The following is a 20,172-nucleotide window of genomic DNA, read 5'->3' as shown; positions in this document are numbered from 1 at the left end:
ACACAGAGACACATACGCATACATAGACACACGCATACACACGTGTGAGCCCCAGTATGCCCTACTCAGTTCCCTCCAAAAAGCAGTAGGTGCTAGACCGGGGGAAGATGGACGTGAGGCGTCCCACCGTCGCCACCTGACCAGGCGAAAAAAAGCCAGTGTTCGGGCATGAACGTCCAACGCAACGCTGCAGAATCGACGGTGCAAAGATCGCCCCGCCAGTGCCCAAGTTGACGACAGGAACATCCGGTTTCGCAACGGCGTTCAGCCCACCGTGAGAAAAGTGAAAAGCAGCCGTTGAGGACGCAATAATGTTACGGCGTGCCTCACGTGCAACATTGATGTCCTTCTCGACGAACACCGGTGCAATGCGCTTCTCCATACTGATCAGGAGACTCGCAGCCATTTCCGTGTCCAGCTCTACGTCGTCCACAAGGAAATCGGCAGTGCTGTTTAGGGCTAGAGATGCGCCCGGTGGAAGGGGAAAAATAAGTTCGCCGCTATCTGGGTGCCCCACGAATGAGACGGGCACGTGCACGTCACCGTGTCGCACGCCCAAAAACACCTTGCACGGCTTCCCCGCAATATCCGGCAGCGAGTATAGCTCCTTGACGACACTCGTTGCCAGCCGGTTATTCAGCGTGCGTACAGTTGCTACGCCACCCTCGCACACGACATCAGTCACAGAAGCGCTGCCGATCGAAATTGACGGAACCACACTAACCGCATGTGCATTCAACAGCTTGCTGCGCAGCACAACTGCAGTCGCACTTCCCTGGTACGTACGGTCATTGATGAAGAAGACCGAGTCCTCCAGTTTGCCATTCTGCTCCACGACACCACTAACGCTTCCAACAGGAGGGTAAAGTCCACCAACCAAAGGGCAGTCCTTCCCGAGTGCGCTGCTCAGACTGCTGACGTGTCCTGAGAGAGCCTGCTCGTACTGGAGGGCTAGACCAGTATCGAGCATGGCAAAAGCCACAGCTGGAGGTGGTCGATTTGTGACCGCGATCTCGGCCTCGTCCGGTATTGCATCAAACGTAAACGAGTCCATCTCCAAGTCCGGGATGCAGCCAAGAATCACTTGAATATATCCCCCGCCAAGGCGCTGATGACACACCAACCCTCCCACCATATGTACGGCGCCAGTCTTCACTGTTGACGGGGTGAAGCCGTTCACCCTGCACATGTTAAACCAAATGACCTCAGGCGCCTCAATCATCCCCGCATAGTCCACTGAAACGTTCATGTAGCAAAAGTTCGGCGGGCGCGGCAATCCCGCCGCTGCTACATCGAACGCCTCAGCAGCAGCGATGCGGGAACGATGGTCGCCGCTGCTCGCAGCGGCAAACACGACCTTGCGCTGATCGACAGCGCACCCACGCCTCTCCTGCTCCCTCTCAGCCCGCTGTAGCAGTTCTCGAATGCCCTCTGGGCTGCACGGCTCCCGCAATTCAATCCGCCGGCAAGCAGCAGTGAGTGCCGCCAAGGTGGGTGTACGGTGCACCAAGCGGCGCATTGCCGCGTCAAAAAGTGCCGGTAAAGTCGCTAGAAACAAGTCAGCCAATCGGGCCTTCTACGGTGCGTCGCTAACAGGAAACTCCCCATATACACATATATATAAAGGCTACGGAAGCTAGCCTGGACAGCGAGTGTGAATATGAGGAGGGGGAGCACTGACACGGTATTGGAGCCACAGCGAAATGCAGCAAAGTCTTTCCACAGTGAGTACCGGTGAGCAGTTGCCGTAGGTGCATAGAAAAGGAGGGAACGGTTGAGGTGAAGCAATGATGTTCATGATGCCTGCAGCCGACATCGTGCGATCGCAGCAGCTATATCGGCACTCTGCTTACGCAGTCCCGTGCACAACCCCTGCAAGGGCCGTTGCGGCGCTTTGATAGAAAAAGCTATCAGTGAAAAAGAGCTGTAGGAAGCAGGACAAAGACCAGCAGTTCATAGCTCCATGCGCCAGATACCTCTTCGCGTGTCCTTCTCGTCTTCAAAAAACACAGTAAAGCTGGGAGTCAAGAATTACATCCATAGCGCAGTCAAACATGAGCCAGCACGAGGCATCTCACTCGAGCTTTCAGCATGACGCTGTTTTTTTTTTGATTACATCGTACATCTTGCTCGCCACGCCAAAGTTTAGCCAGCTCCCACCGTCTCCGCAACAAAACAAAGTGAGTTCATAGGAGAGCGAAGAGATTCGGTTCCAGCTAGAGAGATTCCGTCAAGGTGACCAACGAGAAGGTTCTGACTGGTTTTCTGCAAGCAGCGCCTTTCACAGAACTGGAGCACATTAGCCAGTTGCTAATGCCCGACGGCGTGACGGGTTTGGTCGCTGATGAACTTGTTTCCCTCGACCACATTGTAGCCTCTTATGCCGCCACCATCGCGCGCGTTCACGGACTGAACAACGTTGGGGTGGGATGCCTGCGTCCGAAGAAGGGCGTTGCTCTGGCGCATCACTTGATCACTTATAGAAACGTCATCTAAGTATTCCTTTAGGACCGCCTGCAACTGTCGGTTCTCCCCTTCCAAAAGAAAACGTTCTTGGGCCAGCGCTGCATTGTCCAGCACCACCTTGTTATGCATCACCCAGAACCGCTCTAGCGACTGCCACTGCTCATTTGCAGCCGGAGCGGCGTAGCCGCCTGAATCGACATCGTCCTGAGCATTTCCAGAGTTGGCAGCGGCGACGCGGCACTTTGTTTCTGCGTCGACTGCTGCCGCTGAAATGTTCGCCTCATGCAAGAGAACCTGCTCTCGCTCCGTTTCCAGCGGCTTGCATAGCTCCACTAGCCGAAGAAGACGCGCAGCTCGCTTCGAGGTCGCCTGCAGCGACTCCTCGGTTGCGTTCGCCTCCTTCACTAACTCGATGAGTGATCTAGACTGTAGCTGCCTCCATCGCTGCATCTTCTCCTTCAGCTTCTTCAGGTGCGCCAGTGTGGCGTCCCGCTCTGCTTGTATGGCCGCGTTGCGGCCTTCCCACTCCTTTGCGTTACGGGCGATATTGGTGCGCCATGACGCAACGTTGCTTTGCAGCTTCTCGATCTTCCGCAGCTGGGCAGCAATACGCTCAGTCGTATCCTGATCTTCTTTGCACATCGCCGTGTACTCCTTCATGTTTGCCTGCGCGGTGGACATAAAGTTTCTGTAACGGGAATCCAGCTCACCGCGTAGACCATCTTCGACCTTGTAGAGGTCTGCTTCCATCTGTCTTTTGTCTTCATCCATCTTCTCGGCAGCCGTTTCGTGACCCTCAGACGTTTCCTCCTGCAGCCTCTTCTCCAACATCTCCGCCTCGGCCGCCATGTTGTCCAGAATCAATCGCAAGTCATCCATCTCAATACGGTGCTTCACCTCCAGCTCCGCCCTCTCGTACTCGAAGTCTCGCTGCATCTCCGCGATGTTTGACTCAAGCTCTCCCTCAAGGTCTCTCGTGCGAGCCGCGTGCAGCTCTAGCAGAGAACCGACAACGTCCATGTGAGAACGAAAGGCGTGCCTGCACTGCTCCTCCATTACCTCAAGCTCCTCAAGAAGGGTCGAAGAGAATGCTTCCTTTCGGTCCAGCGTCGCCTCGAAGGTCCGCCGCAGAACTTCGATTTCGACCACAAGTTCCCTCTGCTTGCATTCGCGCAAAAAGCGCATCCAGCGGGCATCGATGGCTCCTGAGACGGCGTTGAACATCTCCCTCTCCTCCGCAATAACCTCGCGCAAGCGACTTTGCAACAGCATCAGCTGCCGGCACCGCTTCTCCGACTCCTCCGCACGCATCCGCTCGAGCTCGACGCCGCTAAGGATCTTCTTCCGACCACCCTTTCTTGATCCCTTCTTGGCCACCGGCATTTTCACCTCTAGGGCCAATCCACCTACTTGAGAACAAACGTCAAAGGTACCTTCTCGCTTTTCGAGTCACGATCCGACTTAAAGGTTGGACAGAAAACCCCACCCGAGACGACATTTCACCCCATCGGGAGCGGTTGAGCACAAAAAGACACGGAGCAGAAAGAAGCGAAGGTGAACGTGCTCATGAAAAAGAGAAGGCTGCCTATGCTACGACAGCTAACAGAGAAGAGATGCCACCATGGGTGCCCTCATCAGTGGCGCCTCACATCGCCAACGCATGCAGAAGCACATCCATTGGCGCGTCACAAGCGACTTCGTGTGGGTGTAGATGAAGACGCAAGAGCGAGCACTGTATTCATTTCATCTACTCCCTCTCAGGTCACTCCCTTGTTTTTTTTAGCAGACTACGTCGTATCCGACCTCAGAAAAAAACTTCGCCACCCAGCCAGTGCGTACCACGCTGCTACTATATTCATGTCGCAACACCAAATGGTCCCTTCGTTTGCTTCTCTTGGTACCATGAGAAGAGAAAATGAGTCAGCTGCAATGTGGCAAGGCAAGGGTTCGGCCGTGGGACAGAAAGGCTAAAAGGCCTCGACTGGATGGCTTGTGATGCGCCTCCCAATGTCTGAAGGGGTCGCAGAGCAGCTGATTCTCCATCGACGCGGAGAACGTTACTTCTTCTTTTTCCGCTTAGCAACCTCCTTTTCAAGCCTTGCAATCTCGGCAGCCTTTCCATTGCGCTCCAGGCAACGAATCACCTGTGTCACGATGCTGTCCTTGACGCCAGAGCCATGCGCCTTCAGCATGTCCTCGAAAATTCGTAACGTGGCATGCCAGTCGTGGCCGCTGGTCGTACCGATAATGAGAGAAAACATAGCTGCAGGCAGTTTCGGGATAGCCGCGCGCGTCTCGTCGTAGGCCTCCGTCGCCTCTTTCCACAGATTCCGCTTTCCCAACAGCGCGAAATAGATGAGATACGTGTTGTTGTCTCGTTGGTCAAGAGCCGTAGCCTTAAAGAACTGAAGAGCGTCCTCCCAGAGATGCGACTTGCTTAGGCTACTTAGCACTGTGTTGACCGTAGTGGCATTCACTTTCACCCTACGATTGCACATGAGTGCATAAATATCCTTTACCTTCTCTGGCTGTTCGACGGCGGCGCCCAAGGCACAATTGTAAAGCAGACTCACCGCGGACGCGTCCGCCTTGATGGCTGTTGGCAGTCCATTCACAACGCCCAGCGCCTTCGACCACTGCCGTTCTTTAGCGAAAAGGAGCATCTTCTCTGTCAAGCCTGCAATGTCGACAATCACGCTCGCAGCCTCCTCAACTACCTTGCCAGACGCGCTAGCAGCTGCGCCTCCGTTCACGCGCGAGAAGCCGATGTCGCTGACTCGCACATTGCTGAGAGGCTCACGCCCCACCCTCAGGAGTGCCTCATTCATGAACGCCACGGCACGGGGCATCAGCTTCGCCACAGGCACAGACCCATTGGTGGCGTCTGCCAACTGCACAATCTCGTCAAGCATGTTTTGTTGGTAAAGCAAGGGGAGCAGCTTGCGGAGACCAGGGCAGCGGGCCGCTGGCGCAGCCATCTGCACCACCGCACTTGCCTGCCGCAACACCTCCTCCGTCGGATGCAACACAGCTGTCATTGTAGCGACGCGGATGTGCATTGGTCGTAGACCAATCTTGGCAACCTGTCGATCAATCTCTTTGAAGACGTCCGCAGGTGACTCGCTGCCAAGCGCCTTCATCGCGACGGCGCCGAGCACCACAGGATCTTCGTTGTTCAGCCCTCTGGCCGCGATCTCAGCCAACAGGGCCTCGGTCTGGCTTTTGTCCGAGCGCAGAATAAGTTCGGCGTAGACGCTCTCGTCCGCATCCGACGACGCTGCCAGCTGCTTCAGCAATGTGCGGCGGTACGCGCCACGTTCAGCACTCGCGATGAGGAGTTTGGCGTGGACGCCCATGCGCCCACTCTCCGTAAGGCACTGAGTCGCGTAGCTAACGATCTCTTTTCGTGGCCCCTCCTTCAGCAACTGACTCGCCCTCAGCAGGGCGAGGTCCAATACATCGCTCCTGCTGTGGAAGCTAGAGCGGCTTTGCTTGGCAACCTCGAGTGCCTCCTCCCACCGCTCATTCCTCACGAGGATCTGGATGGCTCGCAGGATGGTCCGGCTGTCCAGATGCTGCTTCTCTTCAGCCGTCAACGCGCCGAACGCCGTCAAAAAGTCCGTGCCGCCACATACCAGCAGGTGTGCCTTTCGCCTCAATTGTTCAGGAAGCTTCGCCTTCTCGACGCAGTCGAGAAGAGCACGCTTGAGGTGCAGCCGCTCGGCAGGCGGCGCTGCGCGAATGCTAAAGGCTACAGAAGCTAGGCCAGCAGGCAACAGCGCGGAAGTCCGCGCGCCGGCCTCAATCATCTTCTGAAATGTCGACAGAGATGCGGCAGCCGAATCTGCAGCGAATAGCTGGCGCAAGAGGTTGCTGCCCAAAGTAGGCTCTGCCTCAAACACAGCTTTGTAAGTGCGGCGCTCCGCCCACTCCTTGCCAAGCGTTTGGTGCTCCTGCTCGCGCAAAAGCGTGAGGCGCCGCTGCTCTTCTTCCTCCTGCTTCTTCTGCAGTCGCTCGAGCTCCCGCTCACGCTGCTGCTCCCAAACATCCACCGAGAGCCCTGCGACCGACGTCGCCGCCGCCGGGACGTCAGGCGCCGCGCTGCCAACCCCTACATCCAGCGCCGTTTCCACTGCGGCAATAGGGATGCTTATCACTGGCTTCATTTTACGGAGAGGCGTCAACGGCTCCTGCGGTGTTGCAGAGGCCAAAGCTGGCTGAATAACGGCCTCCGGTAGCGGTTGCGGCTCCACCTGCTGGCGGACCTCGAAAAGGGGCTTGTCTTCGGTGATGAACACCTCCTCCACTGAACGCGAAGCCGGCGTTGCTGCCTCTGTTGTGGCAGGCGAAAGCGGTATCGGGGGTGCTAGCACTGCTACCTTCAGAGGATCCGTTTGGGGGGCAAGCAAGGAGCTCAAGCTCGGAGGAGAAACCAGCGGTGCGCGGCTTTCCCTCTCCGTGGCAAGAGTTCTCGTTGCAGGCGCGTTTGCTGGGAGAGGAGGAATTTCGATCAGAGGCACTCGTTTCGCGATTGTCCGCTCTTTAGGCGGCCCAGATCGAGGTTGCTGAGGAGCAGGTGGTCGCTGCGCCGCCAAAAACTCTGCCACCTTGTACGAAACACCGCCTAGTGAGCCTCCTCGCTTTTTGCTATGAGACTGGATCTTCTTCAGCTGCTGTGCGTACTGCTTGGTGCTATGCTCCAGTGGCTCGACTGCGCCGACACGCTGGGCGGAGTCGAAAAGGACCTTCGCCGCAGCCGCGAACCCGGATACGGGTCCTTTTTGTGAAAGCGGCATCAGCACAGATTTCTTTCGGGGTTCACACACCACCGAAAAATGAAAAATAAAAAGAGCCGGGACGAGAACAACTGGTATCGAGAGAAACAAAAATGAGGGGCTCATGAGCAGAAAGAAGTACCCATATCATCCTGAGTAAGCTTCCTACGCTGCTTCGCATGGAAGATGCCTTCTCGGCGACGTGCAGCAACGACATACGGCACTGCGCAGACCAGCACAACACCGCCTTTTGGCGCTTTTATCTCTGTGCGCGCCAGTATTCTTTTCTGATAACTGTGAAGCACAAAGTAGACACGCGAAAACCATTCCCCACTTCACCAGATTTTACTCATTTTGACATTGCGCAGCCCATGTGCGCGACCTCGGCTCAGCAGCATAAATCACAAACAACAGAATGGTAGCAGTGAACAGTTAACAAAAGTATGATTGAGTCCTATGTCACAAGTTCAGTGCCGCACCGTAGGTGGCGCCAAACACATCGTGAAGGCGGCACGAATCTACGACCATTTGATACGGCTGGAGCAGCAGGACAGTAGCGTCTTCCCCTGCGTCCAGTAGCTCATCGGCAGTGTGAATCGGTAAGCAATCCTCACCCGCGCAAACCTCTATCAAAGAAACCTGACGGAGTAACTCAACTTCCTCCAAGAACCCCACCCGAGAAATCGGCCGTGAGACATCCATGCACCTCCGCTGTGCCTGCTGTGTGATGGCCAGAAGGCGCTCCAGCGGTAGCCGACAGTCCACCTCACCTTTCCTCATGAGTTCCTCCGTCTCCTTCCCGAGCACCGCCACAGTGATGAAAAGGACAGGCTTTCGCATCGTCGTGATGAACTCAACAAATCGGTCATGAAAAATCTGCCGGACGACACCGTGAATCTCCCGTAGCGTGATTATCCCATCCGCAGACGTAACAGCAAATGGCCCATCCTGGATCCGCATCAAGACACTACAAATGGCAGCGGACGCGGACTGCAACAGTCGCCGCACATCGCCAAAGTGTGAGGCTGTTTGTATGCAAAGCTGATTCATCGCCTGATCCGAGAAGAGCTTCGGCTCGATCGCGCCAACACGGTGCAAGAGAATTTCGCGCAGCTCCTGTGTGCCATACGATGAGAACACGAGCTGATTAATGGCGCCGAGGCGACTTTTCGTTTTCGCATCGAGTTGAAGATCCATACTGTTGGAGATCGTTATGAGTTTGCACCTGGCATACGGCAAAGTGAGCCAGTCGACTAACTTGAAGAGCCCCTTAGCGTGTTTTTCCAGAATTTTATCAACCTCATCCACCACTATGACACACAAAGAGGGTGGCTTGCCACCCCACCCATGCCGGAAGCGCTTTTCGATGCTAGATGCACACTGCGTCACGGGGCACGGCTCCACCACTCCCAGCCTCGCCTTTGTCAAATGCTGATAAAGAGTGTAGTAGATGTCAGAGCTCTTTTGAACAACAAACCCATTGAGGAAAACCGCTGTCGCTTTCGAGCCACGCTGCAACGCCAGTTGTGTCAACGCGAAGTTAACGGTCGCCGTCTTGCCTGTGCCAGGCATTCCGAAGATCTGCATCGTGTGCTGCTTGTCGTCCTCCAAAAACTCCTGGATTGCGAGTGCATGGTCTTCCCTGCAAACAAGATCCTTTGTGGAAAGGATGCTCGAAATACTTAACGCCCGTACACCATCCTTCAGGGCCTCCATGACCTCTTCTTGATGCGTCACGTGCCGACTGCGCTTCATCCCTAGTCCATCAAGAAGGCTAGTCCATCCGCCGAGAAACTACCAAACAAGCAAAAAAGACGTTGCAAGAGACAAAGGTCAGCGAGTACTTGCTTGATGCTATGAATGAAGCAGCACTAGCACACATGGGCTTCTCCATCAGCGCTAGAGGAACATAGCCCTGCTGGTTACGAAATCGACCAACCACAGCAGCGACACCAAACAACGAGAATCGCACGCTTTCACTCATGAAGCAAATCAACGAAATGATAATGCACCAAGCAGTGTCGCAGTGCTTAGAAGATTGCCTCATCAGGGGTTATGGTTCTCTTTTTTCGCTTCAGTTCTTCGGAATACCTATACACAGCTGGTCTACAGCAGAAATCAACAATGGCAGTAGCATCGCAACGGTGGCATCGTCTGGGGATACGGGCATGCTGAAATAGAAGAAAAAACACCAAGCGTATGCGCGCTATCTGCTTAGCTACATGGCACCAGCATAGAAAAGACACGTTCGCTCAACACCATATATTTCCAGCCACCCTCTCTCTCTTATCCACTACCAATGCCGAAAAGTGCATGAAGCACTGAACGCTTCTTCAGCAGCTTATCGGAAGTGACTAAGCTGATCTTCCCATCCCGAACAAAGTACAGCTCCCGCCACATCGGAAGTACACCGAGAAAGCGATAGCCACTGTTGCCAAACTCAGCCATACCCCTATCCCACTGAAACTTCCGCTGGTATGTACCTTCATCGATCTTCTCGATTGCCACAGAGTCGAGATATCCCCTCTTGGCGAATCGCCGCTCATCCCTCAAAAGATCGTAGATGCGCCGGCCGTGGTGCATCCCGCCCCAAGGGCACCCCATAGATGCCCCTGGCGCTAAAAGCGCATAGGCCTCTTCTCCCTTACCTTCCCGGCGAAGGCGCAAAAACTCCTCGACAACATCCATTCCTTTGAGCAAAAACGTGCAACTTCGCAGCAACGTGCCTCCTGCGAAAGCACCGTTATAGGGAATACAGACACGCCCCCAAAGTGCACCCTAATATGCGCCGTACAATGCACTCTATTGTGCAGTCTCCTGTCTTCACTGATAGTGATCTACGGGGGCACCACCTTCCGTGTAGCTTGCAACGCGTAAAGGAAAAAAAGATACTACATCAATCGAAAGCCAGCGACTTTTATAAGAGAAATAGGAGATCCGAAAACAACAGAAATGAGGTAGAAGGAGAAGGTACATGGTAGCAGCGATAGGAGGAACTGCATGGCACGAGAGGAGTCTATATGATCCCCTGATCACTCGCATAAAGCTGCCAAAACAAAGAAGCAGGGTATGACAGTAGCGTCGAGGTGGACGAAAAGATCACGATGAAATACCTCCTTAGCCTCCACCCGAGACCTAGATAAACGACTTTCCGTTCTCTCGACCCGACAGCTTTAGTCTCTTTCATAAAACAAAAAAGCACTAGTAGTTTTATGCGCGCACTGACGCATATATATATATATATATATATATATATGTGTGTGTGTGTGTGTGTGTGTGTGTGTGTGTATGTATGTGTGTGTGTGTATCTGTAGCACGTAACAGCTCTGCCTTCTCTTATGAATTGCAGAGTCAGAACTCAGAGATTTTCCGCCGAAAAGCCTCTCTGGGAGAACAATCACGATATTCAAGCGCCACAGAGCGGTGAAAATCGGCTTTTGCCTTTTCCCCCGCTTCAACAGACTTCCGCGCGCGTTCAGCAAGAACATTTGGGTAAGTGGGATCCAAAGTCATGCGCAAGCACTCCGCCACATCGTCCTCCGGCTCATCCGTTTGCTCCTGGAGCATTCTGAGTAGGCGGCCTTTGTAGTCGCCCCAGTTGCCGCCCATCAAGCGCACGTGATCCTTAAGCGCCTTCCGCCGCTCCAGCCCCATGCTTTTCGTACGCCACTTATCCACGTTTGGCGGCTTGGCTCCAGGAATGCCGTGAATGAACCCAAAGTGATTGATGGACTCGGTCTTGTGCAAGATCCACAACTCCGAGCGAAGTTTCCTCTTTAGCTCTGGATGGCATTCGACTGCCGGCTCCCCGAATCTCGTTCGAACATTTCCCGAGTACCGTGCTGGGGCATCGTAATAATCGAGGATGACAAAGCGCCGATTGATCTTTACCTCATACTCAATAGGGTTCGGCGCATCTGGGTAGAGTAGTGCATGTACATTTGTACAACACACAGCAATCACCCCATTTTCTGTCAGATGCGGCGTGACGTTTTCGAAAAACTCTTCGAGCTTCCCAGCATAGCCCTGCGCTGTTGGCGCGAACAGGTCCTCCTCGCCATCCCACAGCGCCGACACAATCTCCTCATCAGGGTAAAAAATGACCAGATCATATTTCCCCTTTCGGGGGCCATCCCTCTCCACCTTTCGGACTTCTGGGAACATTTCTGCTACTTGAAAGCTCACATTTGCTAGCTTTGCTGAGCGAGCTGCATTCTTCCGGCATGCCTCGATGAAACGAGGGCGAGGGTCCACTCCCCGCACCATCGGTACGTGACAGAGTTTCGTCGCGAACGCCAACACACCTGAGCCTGCATTAAGAACAAGTGCTCGGTGCAGCATAAGAGGACCGCGGAAATTTAGCAGCCAATTTTTCAGAAGCAAAATCGGCTCCTGAGTGAACTTACTCGGCATCAAAGCACCATAGGGTGCGTGCAACCTCATAGTCTTGGGCAACGACGGTCTCACCAAGGTGCCCTGTTCGAAGGAGGAGAAGCTGCGAATGAGCTGCACATATTCGCTATACAGCAGGTGCGTATGCTCCGCTACCGGAAAATACTCCTCCACAAAAGCCTGGAAGCGCCGCCACAACACTTGAGACCACTTGTAATTGTCAAAGTACAAATTTTGTACCCCAAAACTCTGATTCAGCTCGGCGTCGTTGAAGTCATCCAGCGTCCAGAAATCCCGACGGATGAGAACACGACCTAGAATTTCTTTCTCTCTTAGATGCAGCATCAGCACATCTTGCACTGCCACAACTGGATACTCTGACCTACACAATGCCCGCGCGCCCACACTTACCTTGTGGATTGCCTCGATTCGGTTAAGTGGAGCAACGAAATGGCCTTGCTTTAGTAGTGCATACACTGAATCGATCGACTCGCTACCATCCACAGGTACGTAGCCAAGAGGAAAGCGAACCGCGTCGACGGTCGCCTCCGGTCGCAGTGTTAGCCATCGATCATAGTTCGAGCAAAGCACGCTCGTAGCTAAACGGCGCATTTCACCATTCTAAACGCTACGCTGAAAGTCTGCGTCAATGTGAGCTGAGCCGATAGGCATTCTGCACAGATACTTATGCGCACAGAGGTATGCTAGCAGTCGAGAGAAGAAAGAAGAGCTGCATTAGCGAGCACAGATTCCCGAAAGAAAAAAGAAAGAGAACATAGTGGCAATAAGAAGAGGAAAACTTTACCTCTTCACGAAGCGGCATTGAATTAACCTGGGATCCGCAATAGGCGCTAGGATGCGACAAGCGACTGGCTAAGATTGGCTCCATCAGTGACCGCTAATCAGAGGAAGCGATCCCACATACCCAGGCTTTCAGCGACCTACACTCCGTGCATACGACACTTGAGCGTCAGCAGGGACGAATGGCGTGACCTTCTACGAGAGGAAGCAATAAAACCAACTTGTGTGGAGCAAACATGAAAGGTGAATTTTGGCAAGCGCAGTGTGCTTCATTCTGCGTTCACAGACGGCACGATCCACAGAGCACTAACAAAATGGGAAGCAATTCTCTTCTACAGCCTCGCAGCACCTTTCTGAGACGTTTCGAAGAGAGGCAGAAGTCATCTGAGCTCCTCGACAGTCCGTGGTTTCACATGAGTTCAAAGAGAGCAGCGGCACCAACGGACCCCGAGAAAGTGCTAGCACCGCTCACCACCCATCCACCGCAAAGGAAAGGCGCCGGCATTTGAAGAGAAGGGCTCAATAACGCCTAGCATGCCATTTCTGCTTTTCTTCAGGCACTTGCTTTCCCGCTGAATACCAGGTGTTGCTCCAGACCCCAAGGTAATTGCTCGTTCACGTCCTACTGCTCTCCCCCCCCCGGATGAGAGTAGAGGCAGAAGAAGTGGGCGGGGGCGCGATCAGAAAAACATCAAGTTTTCTTTTCGAAATTCGACACATGCCGCGAGCGCTGCCCCCTCTGGGGTCCCCAACGAACTATAGGCGCTTACCCGCGGTGGCGCCCGAGCCAAAGACAAAGAGTCACAATATACGTCACCCAGCCCCACTCCCTTTTCAACTGCAGCCACACATCTTACCTTTGGCAAAAGAAGAACGTAGGGATCACAGGGCTCGCACGTGCCCTACCCACTGCTTGTGCGAAGCTTACGAAAAGCAAACTTCAAAACCCATCAGCATTAAAAAAAAAAACAGGCGAGTCAGCCACAAGTCCGTGCATATCTCCCTCCATACAGTTCATCGCCGTGCCTCTCACCAGCTACAAGCCTTTCAGAAGTATGCTCTTCCATGAATTAAGCTTTTCCCTCCACAATCCTCTTCCTTCCTTCCTTCTCCTGACCTTACTAATTTTTTTCTTCGCCACAGGTTCAGCTGACGGCACCAGCAACACCTGCACTTCTTTATCAAGACACCATCAGGCAGCACCAGCATCACTGAGCGGCGTACGCTAGATCCCCCACACAGATGTCGCAGCCACATGAAGCAGAGATTCAGCTTTACCTGCAGAAGGAAGACCCTCATGCCGTGCCCATGGGACAAGACGTGGATGAGGACCATCCGCACCAACTCGAAGAGGAGAAACGCGACTTCACATCGCAGGACATGTGGCCCCTATACAAATACCGATGGTGGCTGCGTGCGTATGCGGCCGAGTTCTTCGGATCATTTTTCCTTCTCTCCTTCGGCACCGGCGTCAACGCGACGACGCTCTTTCACACAGGCGCCACAGCCAGCTACCAGACAAACGTGACTTTTCTTGCGGTCACTTTTGGCTGGGGGCTCGGACTCGCCATCGCTCTCTACATCAGCATGGCGGTGTCCGGTGGCCACTTGAACCCGGCTGTGACCCTAGCGAACTGTGTCTTTGGTGCCTTTCCATGGAGGAGGGCACCTGGATACATTCTAGCCCAGCTTCTCGGCTCCTTTTTAGGCGCGGTTAACGTCTACGGACTCTTTAAGAGTCACTTTGACGAGGGTCACGCGAGTCTACTTCGCAATGAAACGATGGCCTCGAAGTTTAGCGGCATCTTCGTCACGTACCCTAACGTTCCGAATGGGTACGCCGTGTGGAGCGAGGTGTTCAACACCATGGCGCTCATGATGGGTATTCTTGCCGTCACCGACAGCCGCATGACTCCGGCCGTCAACTACAAACCCCTCGCTGTAGGGTTGCTGCTATTCATCATTGGCCTAACGACAGGCGTCAACTCTGGCTTTGCCCTCAATCCCACACGCGATCTCGGACCTCGCATGTTCACAGCCATGCTGTGGGGCCCGGAGCCTTTCACACTCTACAACTACTACTTCTGGATACCCACATTGATGCCATTCATTGGCGCTCTTCTCGGCATGTTCTTGTACGTCTTCTTTATCATTCCAGCAACAACATAAGCCAGACTCGTTGCTTTGAATTGCTCCATCACGTGTACAACACGAGAGCGTCTGACTCATCTCCAGCATTATTGAGGTTTATTGCTTTCTCCCGGCCCTGCTGAGTCCGGCCTCCTCGCGCTTTGCAAGACAGTCGGCAACTGCTCTTTTTTTTCCTACAAAAAGGCATGGCGAGCGCCGAGGAGAGCACTCTTGAGACCATGATGAAGGTAGAACCCGCTACTTATGCATAGTTCTCCCTTACCAACACGACGATGAATCTACACCCTACCATTTGCTCTTTGCCTTTCCTTTTCGCAGGTCCACAGGGTGCCACGGCGCGCGTAGCCTGTACTGCATAGGGTAGAACTGATCAGGGGCACACAAGGCCAATCAGTGTTGACTGGCCTAGCTCTTGAGCCTTGCTGCAGCTAACGCATCCGTTCTGCTTGTGTAGGCAAGTTCTTTCTATGTAATCTGCGATTGATTAGCCATAAACAAAACCCCAAAATGCTTTTCCTGTCGCGTTTGCCTCGTTTTTCTCCCCTTTACTTATATTGGTGCGTGAATAACCGAGTTGTTGTGCCACTGACTTTCCAACAGCAAACCTTATTTACTCTTATGGACGGAGGCAACATTGTTCCCATAGATGACTATGTGAAACGCGTGTCGTCTATTCTGCTTTCCCCCACGCAATGAAGGGGATGACTACACGGTACTGCGTACCTAAGCACTCCCTCCGACATCGCTCACACTGACAGCTTTATCTGTGTTTCGAAAAAAAAAAACTAAATGTACCACTGCCGAAAGTCTACAAACCATTTACGCGACAACGCTATTTTCAGCTGCATGTTTTCTCGCGCGTGGAGTGTCCCCATCAAACCTGAAAGCGGTAACGCCTGCCTGTTTCCGCATGTTCTCTGTACTCCGCTGCTTGTTTCTGATGTGCATTTCACATTGTACTGACATACTTTGACATGGTGAGAGAACCTTGTCAACGAAAGCCAGCGTTGGTACCCTCTACTGCTTTTTACGTGGGGTATACTGTGTAGGGGAACTATCTACTGCCATGGTTCTGTCTTTTTTCCCCCTCAGCTTCCTCCTTTTTGCATTATTTCTGACTTGACTACAACCATTATTTCTACAGGTTCACTTCTTTTCATCAAAACACTGTGGCTCTCGTTGCGAACTACCGTGAACCGAAGGTTATTGATGCCAAATGCCTTTTTCCTTCAGCAGAAGGGTCGCCAAGCTTATTACCAAATATTTTTACCTTTCCCCTTGTCTCCTTTCGTCCTCTGAAACGTCTCTTCGTTTGTGCCACTATTATTGTTATTTTCCGCCAGTTTAGCAGTTCCGAGAAAAAAGCAGATGAACTGTGCTGTCAGGAGTACCTTCTTCCAGCTGCAACTATCCCTTTTCCCTGACTTTTTCATTCAGGCACGCACACGCGCACGCATAAAGAGACTCCGAAAGCGAAACGTTAGCTGCTCAGAAGAGTGAGTCCCATGGCTAGAGAGCACAGCTGCTCCTTCGCACATTCTCCAGGTATCCTCTTACGTGACGGCACGTTATGCGGCAGCAAAAGTCACTCCGTACTCGACGCTTCTTTCACGGTGTCGGGCGTGCCAGTCACACGTTGGGTGATCCAGCACAGTCGTAGTGGATGTATGCTGATACCAACGGAGGGAGAGAGAGAGAGGCCGAGTATGGTGGATACTCTCAGCCATATGCGTCCCAGTAGCATGCAGTGTGCGGCACATACAGGTGGCATGCCTCGCCGCTCGCTCATCTTTTCGTCAAAGAGGCTAGCTCACAGCCGGAAGATTCTTCACTGAGGGCTGGCTGTGCTGCTCTCAGGTGGATCTCATGACTCGCCACAGCTTTCGTCACGCATGAGCTGCGACAGATGTGGTCAAGAGTGGCGCTCCATTTTCACCCTGCTCCGAGTCTCCCCTGACGCGTGTCCTCTCCTGTTATCCGCGCTCTTTTTCTCCGTCCTTTTCTTCGACATCATTGGCACAGTTCTATCACAAACTCTTCGGTTCGCCTCTCTATCGCTCATCCGGCACAATGCCTTCTCTGGTAACGACGCACACGCTAGGCTTCCCGCGCGTGGGGGAGGAGCGGGAGCTGAAGAAGGCGCTCGAGTCCTACTGGCGAGGTGACATGACGGAGGCGGCGCTGCGCCAGGTCGGGAGCGATCTCCGTAAGCGGCACCTGCGGCAGCAAAGCGAGAGGGGCGTGGACCTTCTCCCTGTTGGTGACTTTGCGTGGTACGATCATGTGCTCACGACCAGCCTGATGCTTGGCAATGTACCGCTGCGTCACCGCGCAGGTGACGGCGCCGCTGCGGATCTTGACACGCTCTTCCGCGTCGCGCGCGGTCGCGCGCCGACCGGCGCCCCCGCTGCGGCCTCTGAGATGACGAAATGGTTCAACACCAACTACCACTACATTGTGCCAGAGTTCGCGAGCGCCTCGGCGGCGTTCAGTCTTTCTTGGATGCAGCTCTTCGAGGAGGTGGAGGAGGCTAAAGCGCTCTTCGGCGCCGAGCGACTGAAGCCGGTGCTGCTGGGCCCTGTGACGTACGTGTACCTGGGCAAGGTCAAGGGCGAGAAGCCGTTCGATCGCGCCTCTCTCCTTCCGAAGCTCGTGCCGGTGTACGCGGAGATTTTCAAGCGTCTCGCGGCTTTGGGCGTGAAGTGGGTGCAGATCGACGAGCCGGCGCTGGTGCTGGAGCTGGAGCCAAGCTGGAGGGCTGCTTACGAGGAGACGTACCGCGATCTGCGCGCCGTGATCGGCCATGAGGTGAAGCTGCTGCTTACCACCTACTTTGAGGACGTGTCACATCACCTGCCACTTATCATCTCCTTGCCGGTGAATGGGCTTCACATCGACCTGAGCGTGCAGGCGGCGTCGGCTCTCGACGTAGAGCGTGTGTTGCCAGCGGACTGGGTTCTCTCAGCCGGCGTCGTGAACGGCCGGAATGTGTGGCGCTCAGACCTGCAGGCCGCCTACCAGGTGCTTGCTTCCCTGCGGACACAGTCGCCTGGGCGTGCGGTGTGGATCGGTACGTCGTGCTCGCTGCTGCACTCCCCGATCAACCTAGAATGCGAGACGGCGCTCGAGGCGGAGGTGAAGGAGTGGCTTGCCTTTGCGCTGCAGAAGTGCGGTGAGCTGAAGTTGCTGGCGGACGCCGTTGCCACCGCCAGCGAGGCCACCGTGGCGGAGTACAGCGTGCCTCTCCTGGCGCGGCAGCATACGGAGCGAGTAGTCCGCAGGGAGGTGCGTGACCGCGTGGCGGGCCTGACAGCCACCGACGCCCGTCGCTCTGACCCCTTCCCGCAGCGCTGGCTCGTGCAGCAGGAGACGCTGAAGCTGCCCCTGTGGCCAACCACAACGATCGGCTCCTTCCCACAGACGGCCGAAGTGCGCGCGCAGCGTCTGGCGCACAAAAAGGGCCGCACAGACAAGCAAACGTACGAGGCACAACTGAAGGAGCACATCGCGTACGCCATCAGGCAGCAGGAGGAGATCGCTCTCGACGTCCTCGTTCACGGCGAGGCGGAGCGCAACGACATGGTGGAGTACTTTGGCGAGCTGCTGGAGGGATTCGCCTTCACCCAGAACGGCTGGGTGCAGAGCTACGGCTCGCGCTGCGTGAAGCCGCCCATCATCGTCGGCGATGTGTGGCGGCCACGCCCGATGACGGTCTCCTGGGCCGCCTACGCGCAGTCCCTGACGCAGCGGCCCGTGAAGGGTATGCTCACTGGCCCCGTCACCATTCTCTGCTGGTCGTTTGTCCGCGAGGACTTGTCGCGGCAGAGCGTAGCGGAGCAGCTGGCGCTCGCCATCCGCGACGAGGTCTGCGACCTCGCGCGCGCCGGTATCCAGGTGATCCAGGTGGACGAGCCGGGGCTGCGCGAAGGGCTGCCGCTGCAGCGGAGCAAGTGGGAGGAGTACCTGGACTGGGCCTCGCGCTCCTTCCGCGTGAGCACGTCGGGGGTTGCCCCGCAAACACAGATCCACACACACATGTGCTACGCCGAGGTGAACGACGTCATCAAGACGATCGCGGCCATGGATGCCGACGTCATCTCGATCGAGGCCTCGCGCTCAGACATGGAGCCGCTCAAATCCTTCACCGACTTCACCTACCCCAACAGCGTCGGCCCGGGTGTGTACGACATCCACAGCCCCAACATCCCCACCACCCAGTCGATTGTTGACCTGCTGCGGAAGGCAGCAGAGCACCTCCCTGTCCGGCAGCTGTGGGTGAACCCGGACTGCGGCCTGAAGACGCGCACTTGGGACGAGTGCCGCGCGGCGCTGCACAACATGGTCGCCGCCGCAGCGGAGCTGCGCCGCATCAAGCCAGAATGACAAGAAGGCTGCCTGCGTGCGTGTGCGCGGAAATGAGTGCCAGTCGCGTCGAGGTAATCTCGTGCGACCAACTTTCCCGACACGGTCCGCGTTGCACAGACGCGCGTGGATGCCAAAGAGGCTTCTGCCGCTCGCCCCTTTTCACTCTCGGGGAGGGGGCCATCCCCTGCGTACATGGAGGGTGCGTAAAGCGACCACCGTTTGTTAGGTTCGCGGTGGAGCAGATTTGTGGGCAGCGGCAACTGCTGCCCTCGCATCGAGGGTGTCTCGTGCGTATGCGAGGCTTTTTCCTTGCCCCTTTCACCGTTCCCTTCGCCTGGCCGGCCCACCGGAGTAGTCGGCCGCTTCTTTATTCTGATCTTTCGTATTTCTTCCTTTCCCCATTCAGCCATCGGTTTCGTCCAGTCGACTAGATGCGCCGCACAGCCAAATCGAGCAGCAACTCTTTGGCCTCCCTATACGTATCCTAATTGTTGGGGCACTATCTTTTCAGGTTTTCTCTTTTCTTGGCTTGCTTTCCCGCGCAGCCGCGCTAGCGGTTTGCTGAACGGGCCGTGTGAAACGTTCCTCCTCTACGCACCCCGCCGAGTGTCCTAGACGTGCGTGCGGGCCGTTGTGAATGCAAAGCCGCTCCAGGCTGTTCGACTGTGCTGCACAGAAAATGGCAGAGCTATAACGGCGCACTTCTATTCAAACTCAGATGCTTTTTTGTGTTTCTTTTGTTTTCTTCGCCTCACTTCCCTCTCACCCATTATTAACAATCTGTTTGTGCTCTCTTTTTCTTCTTTTCTCGCGGCTCTTACATCGCACCCTCTACACACATATGCGTGGAGTTTTTTTCTGTGCCTTTTTTCTAATTTGCTCTTCGGCGTGTCTGATGCCTTCCATAGAACAGAGAAGCGGTGCTGCACTCCGCGCCGTCCTGCAACTGGCCCGTGCCGTGGTGCGACGCAGCCGCAGGCACGCGTTACAGCAATGCAGCGGTCCCATCACCTGAGCACCACCCCGCCTCGGGCGCTACCGGGCCGCCCCAAGGGGGGTCGCCTCACAGCCGCGCCCCTCCTGTGGATCGCCGACTGCTGCCGGCCACCATGGCGTGCCTTGGGCGTGTCGCATCCGTACGAAGCAGGAGGGCCGGGCGGGGTGTACGCTGGCGCCGCGTTGACGCTCTCCTCGCCATACGAGTCGCACCGACACCCTACCT

General features: G+C 55.1%; 8 protein-coding genes across 8 annotated transcripts; 2 read left to right on the top strand and 6 right to left on the bottom strand.

Moving 5' to 3' along the window:
* Window positions 1–61: 61 nt before the first annotated feature.
* Window positions 62–1,519, bottom strand: LSCM1_03017 (uncharacterized protein; the record flags this gene model as incomplete). The annotated part of the gene is made up of 1 exon (XM_067320571.1): window positions 62–1,519. The coding sequence occupies one exon, from the start codon at window positions 1,517–1,519 to the stop codon at window positions 62–64; it is 1,458 nt and encodes a 485-aa protein (XP_067177181.1).
* A 791-nt stretch (window positions 1,520–2,310) lies between these two features.
* On the bottom strand, window positions 2,311–3,849 carry LSCM1_03016 (uncharacterized protein; the record flags this gene model as incomplete). Its single annotated transcript, XM_067320570.1, has 1 exon — window positions 2,311–3,849. The coding sequence occupies one exon, from the start codon at window positions 3,847–3,849 to the stop codon at window positions 2,311–2,313; it is 1,539 nt and encodes a 512-aa protein (XP_067177180.1).
* Window positions 3,850–4,523: 674 nt separating this feature from the next.
* On the bottom strand, window positions 4,524–7,262 carry LSCM1_03015 (uncharacterized protein; the record flags this gene model as incomplete). The annotated part of the gene is made up of 1 exon (XM_067320569.1): window positions 4,524–7,262. One exon carries the CDS (start codon window positions 7,260–7,262, stop codon window positions 4,524–4,526), a length of 2,739 nt encoding a protein of 912 aa, XP_067177179.1.
* A 438-nt stretch (window positions 7,263–7,700) lies between these two features.
* On the bottom strand, window positions 7,701–8,996 carry LSCM1_03014 (uncharacterized protein; the record flags this gene model as incomplete). The annotated part of the gene is made up of 1 exon (XM_067320568.1): window positions 7,701–8,996. One exon carries the CDS (start codon window positions 8,994–8,996, stop codon window positions 7,701–7,703), a length of 1,296 nt encoding a protein of 431 aa, XP_067177178.1.
* A 531-nt stretch (window positions 8,997–9,527) lies between these two features.
* LSCM1_03013 (uncharacterized protein) lies at window positions 9,528–9,929 on the bottom strand (the record flags this gene model as incomplete). The annotated part of the gene is made up of 1 exon (XM_067320567.1): window positions 9,528–9,929. One exon carries the CDS (start codon window positions 9,927–9,929, stop codon window positions 9,528–9,530), a length of 402 nt encoding a protein of 133 aa, XP_067177177.1.
* Window positions 9,930–10,592: 663 nt separating this feature from the next.
* Window positions 10,593–12,245, bottom strand: LSCM1_03012 (uncharacterized protein; the record flags this gene model as incomplete). Its single annotated transcript, XM_067320566.1, has 1 exon — window positions 10,593–12,245. One exon carries the CDS (start codon window positions 12,243–12,245, stop codon window positions 10,593–10,595), a length of 1,653 nt encoding a protein of 550 aa, XP_067177176.1.
* A 1,431-nt stretch (window positions 12,246–13,676) lies between these two features.
* On the top strand, window positions 13,677–14,603 carry LSCM1_03011 (uncharacterized protein; the record flags this gene model as incomplete). Its single annotated transcript, XM_067320565.1, has 1 exon — window positions 13,677–14,603. The coding sequence occupies one exon, from the start codon at window positions 13,677–13,679 to the stop codon at window positions 14,601–14,603; it is 927 nt and encodes a 308-aa protein (XP_067177175.1).
* A 2,052-nt stretch (window positions 14,604–16,655) lies between these two features.
* LSCM1_03010 (uncharacterized protein) lies at window positions 16,656–18,968 on the top strand (the record flags this gene model as incomplete). Its single annotated transcript, XM_067320564.1, has 1 exon — window positions 16,656–18,968. The coding sequence occupies one exon, from the start codon at window positions 16,656–16,658 to the stop codon at window positions 18,966–18,968; it is 2,313 nt and encodes a 770-aa protein (XP_067177174.1).
* Between the last annotated feature and the right edge of the window lie 1,204 nt (window positions 18,969–20,172).

This window comes from Leishmania martiniquensis, chromosome 28 (assembly GCF_017916325.1).
Source record: "Leishmania martiniquensis isolate LSCM1 chromosome 28, whole genome shotgun sequence".
In the NCBI taxonomy this organism is placed as follows: Eukaryota; Euglenozoa; class Kinetoplastea; order Trypanosomatida; family Trypanosomatidae; genus Leishmania; species Leishmania martiniquensis.
Note: the sequence above shows the minus strand (reverse complement) of the source record. Positions and strands in the feature narration are given on the sequence as shown.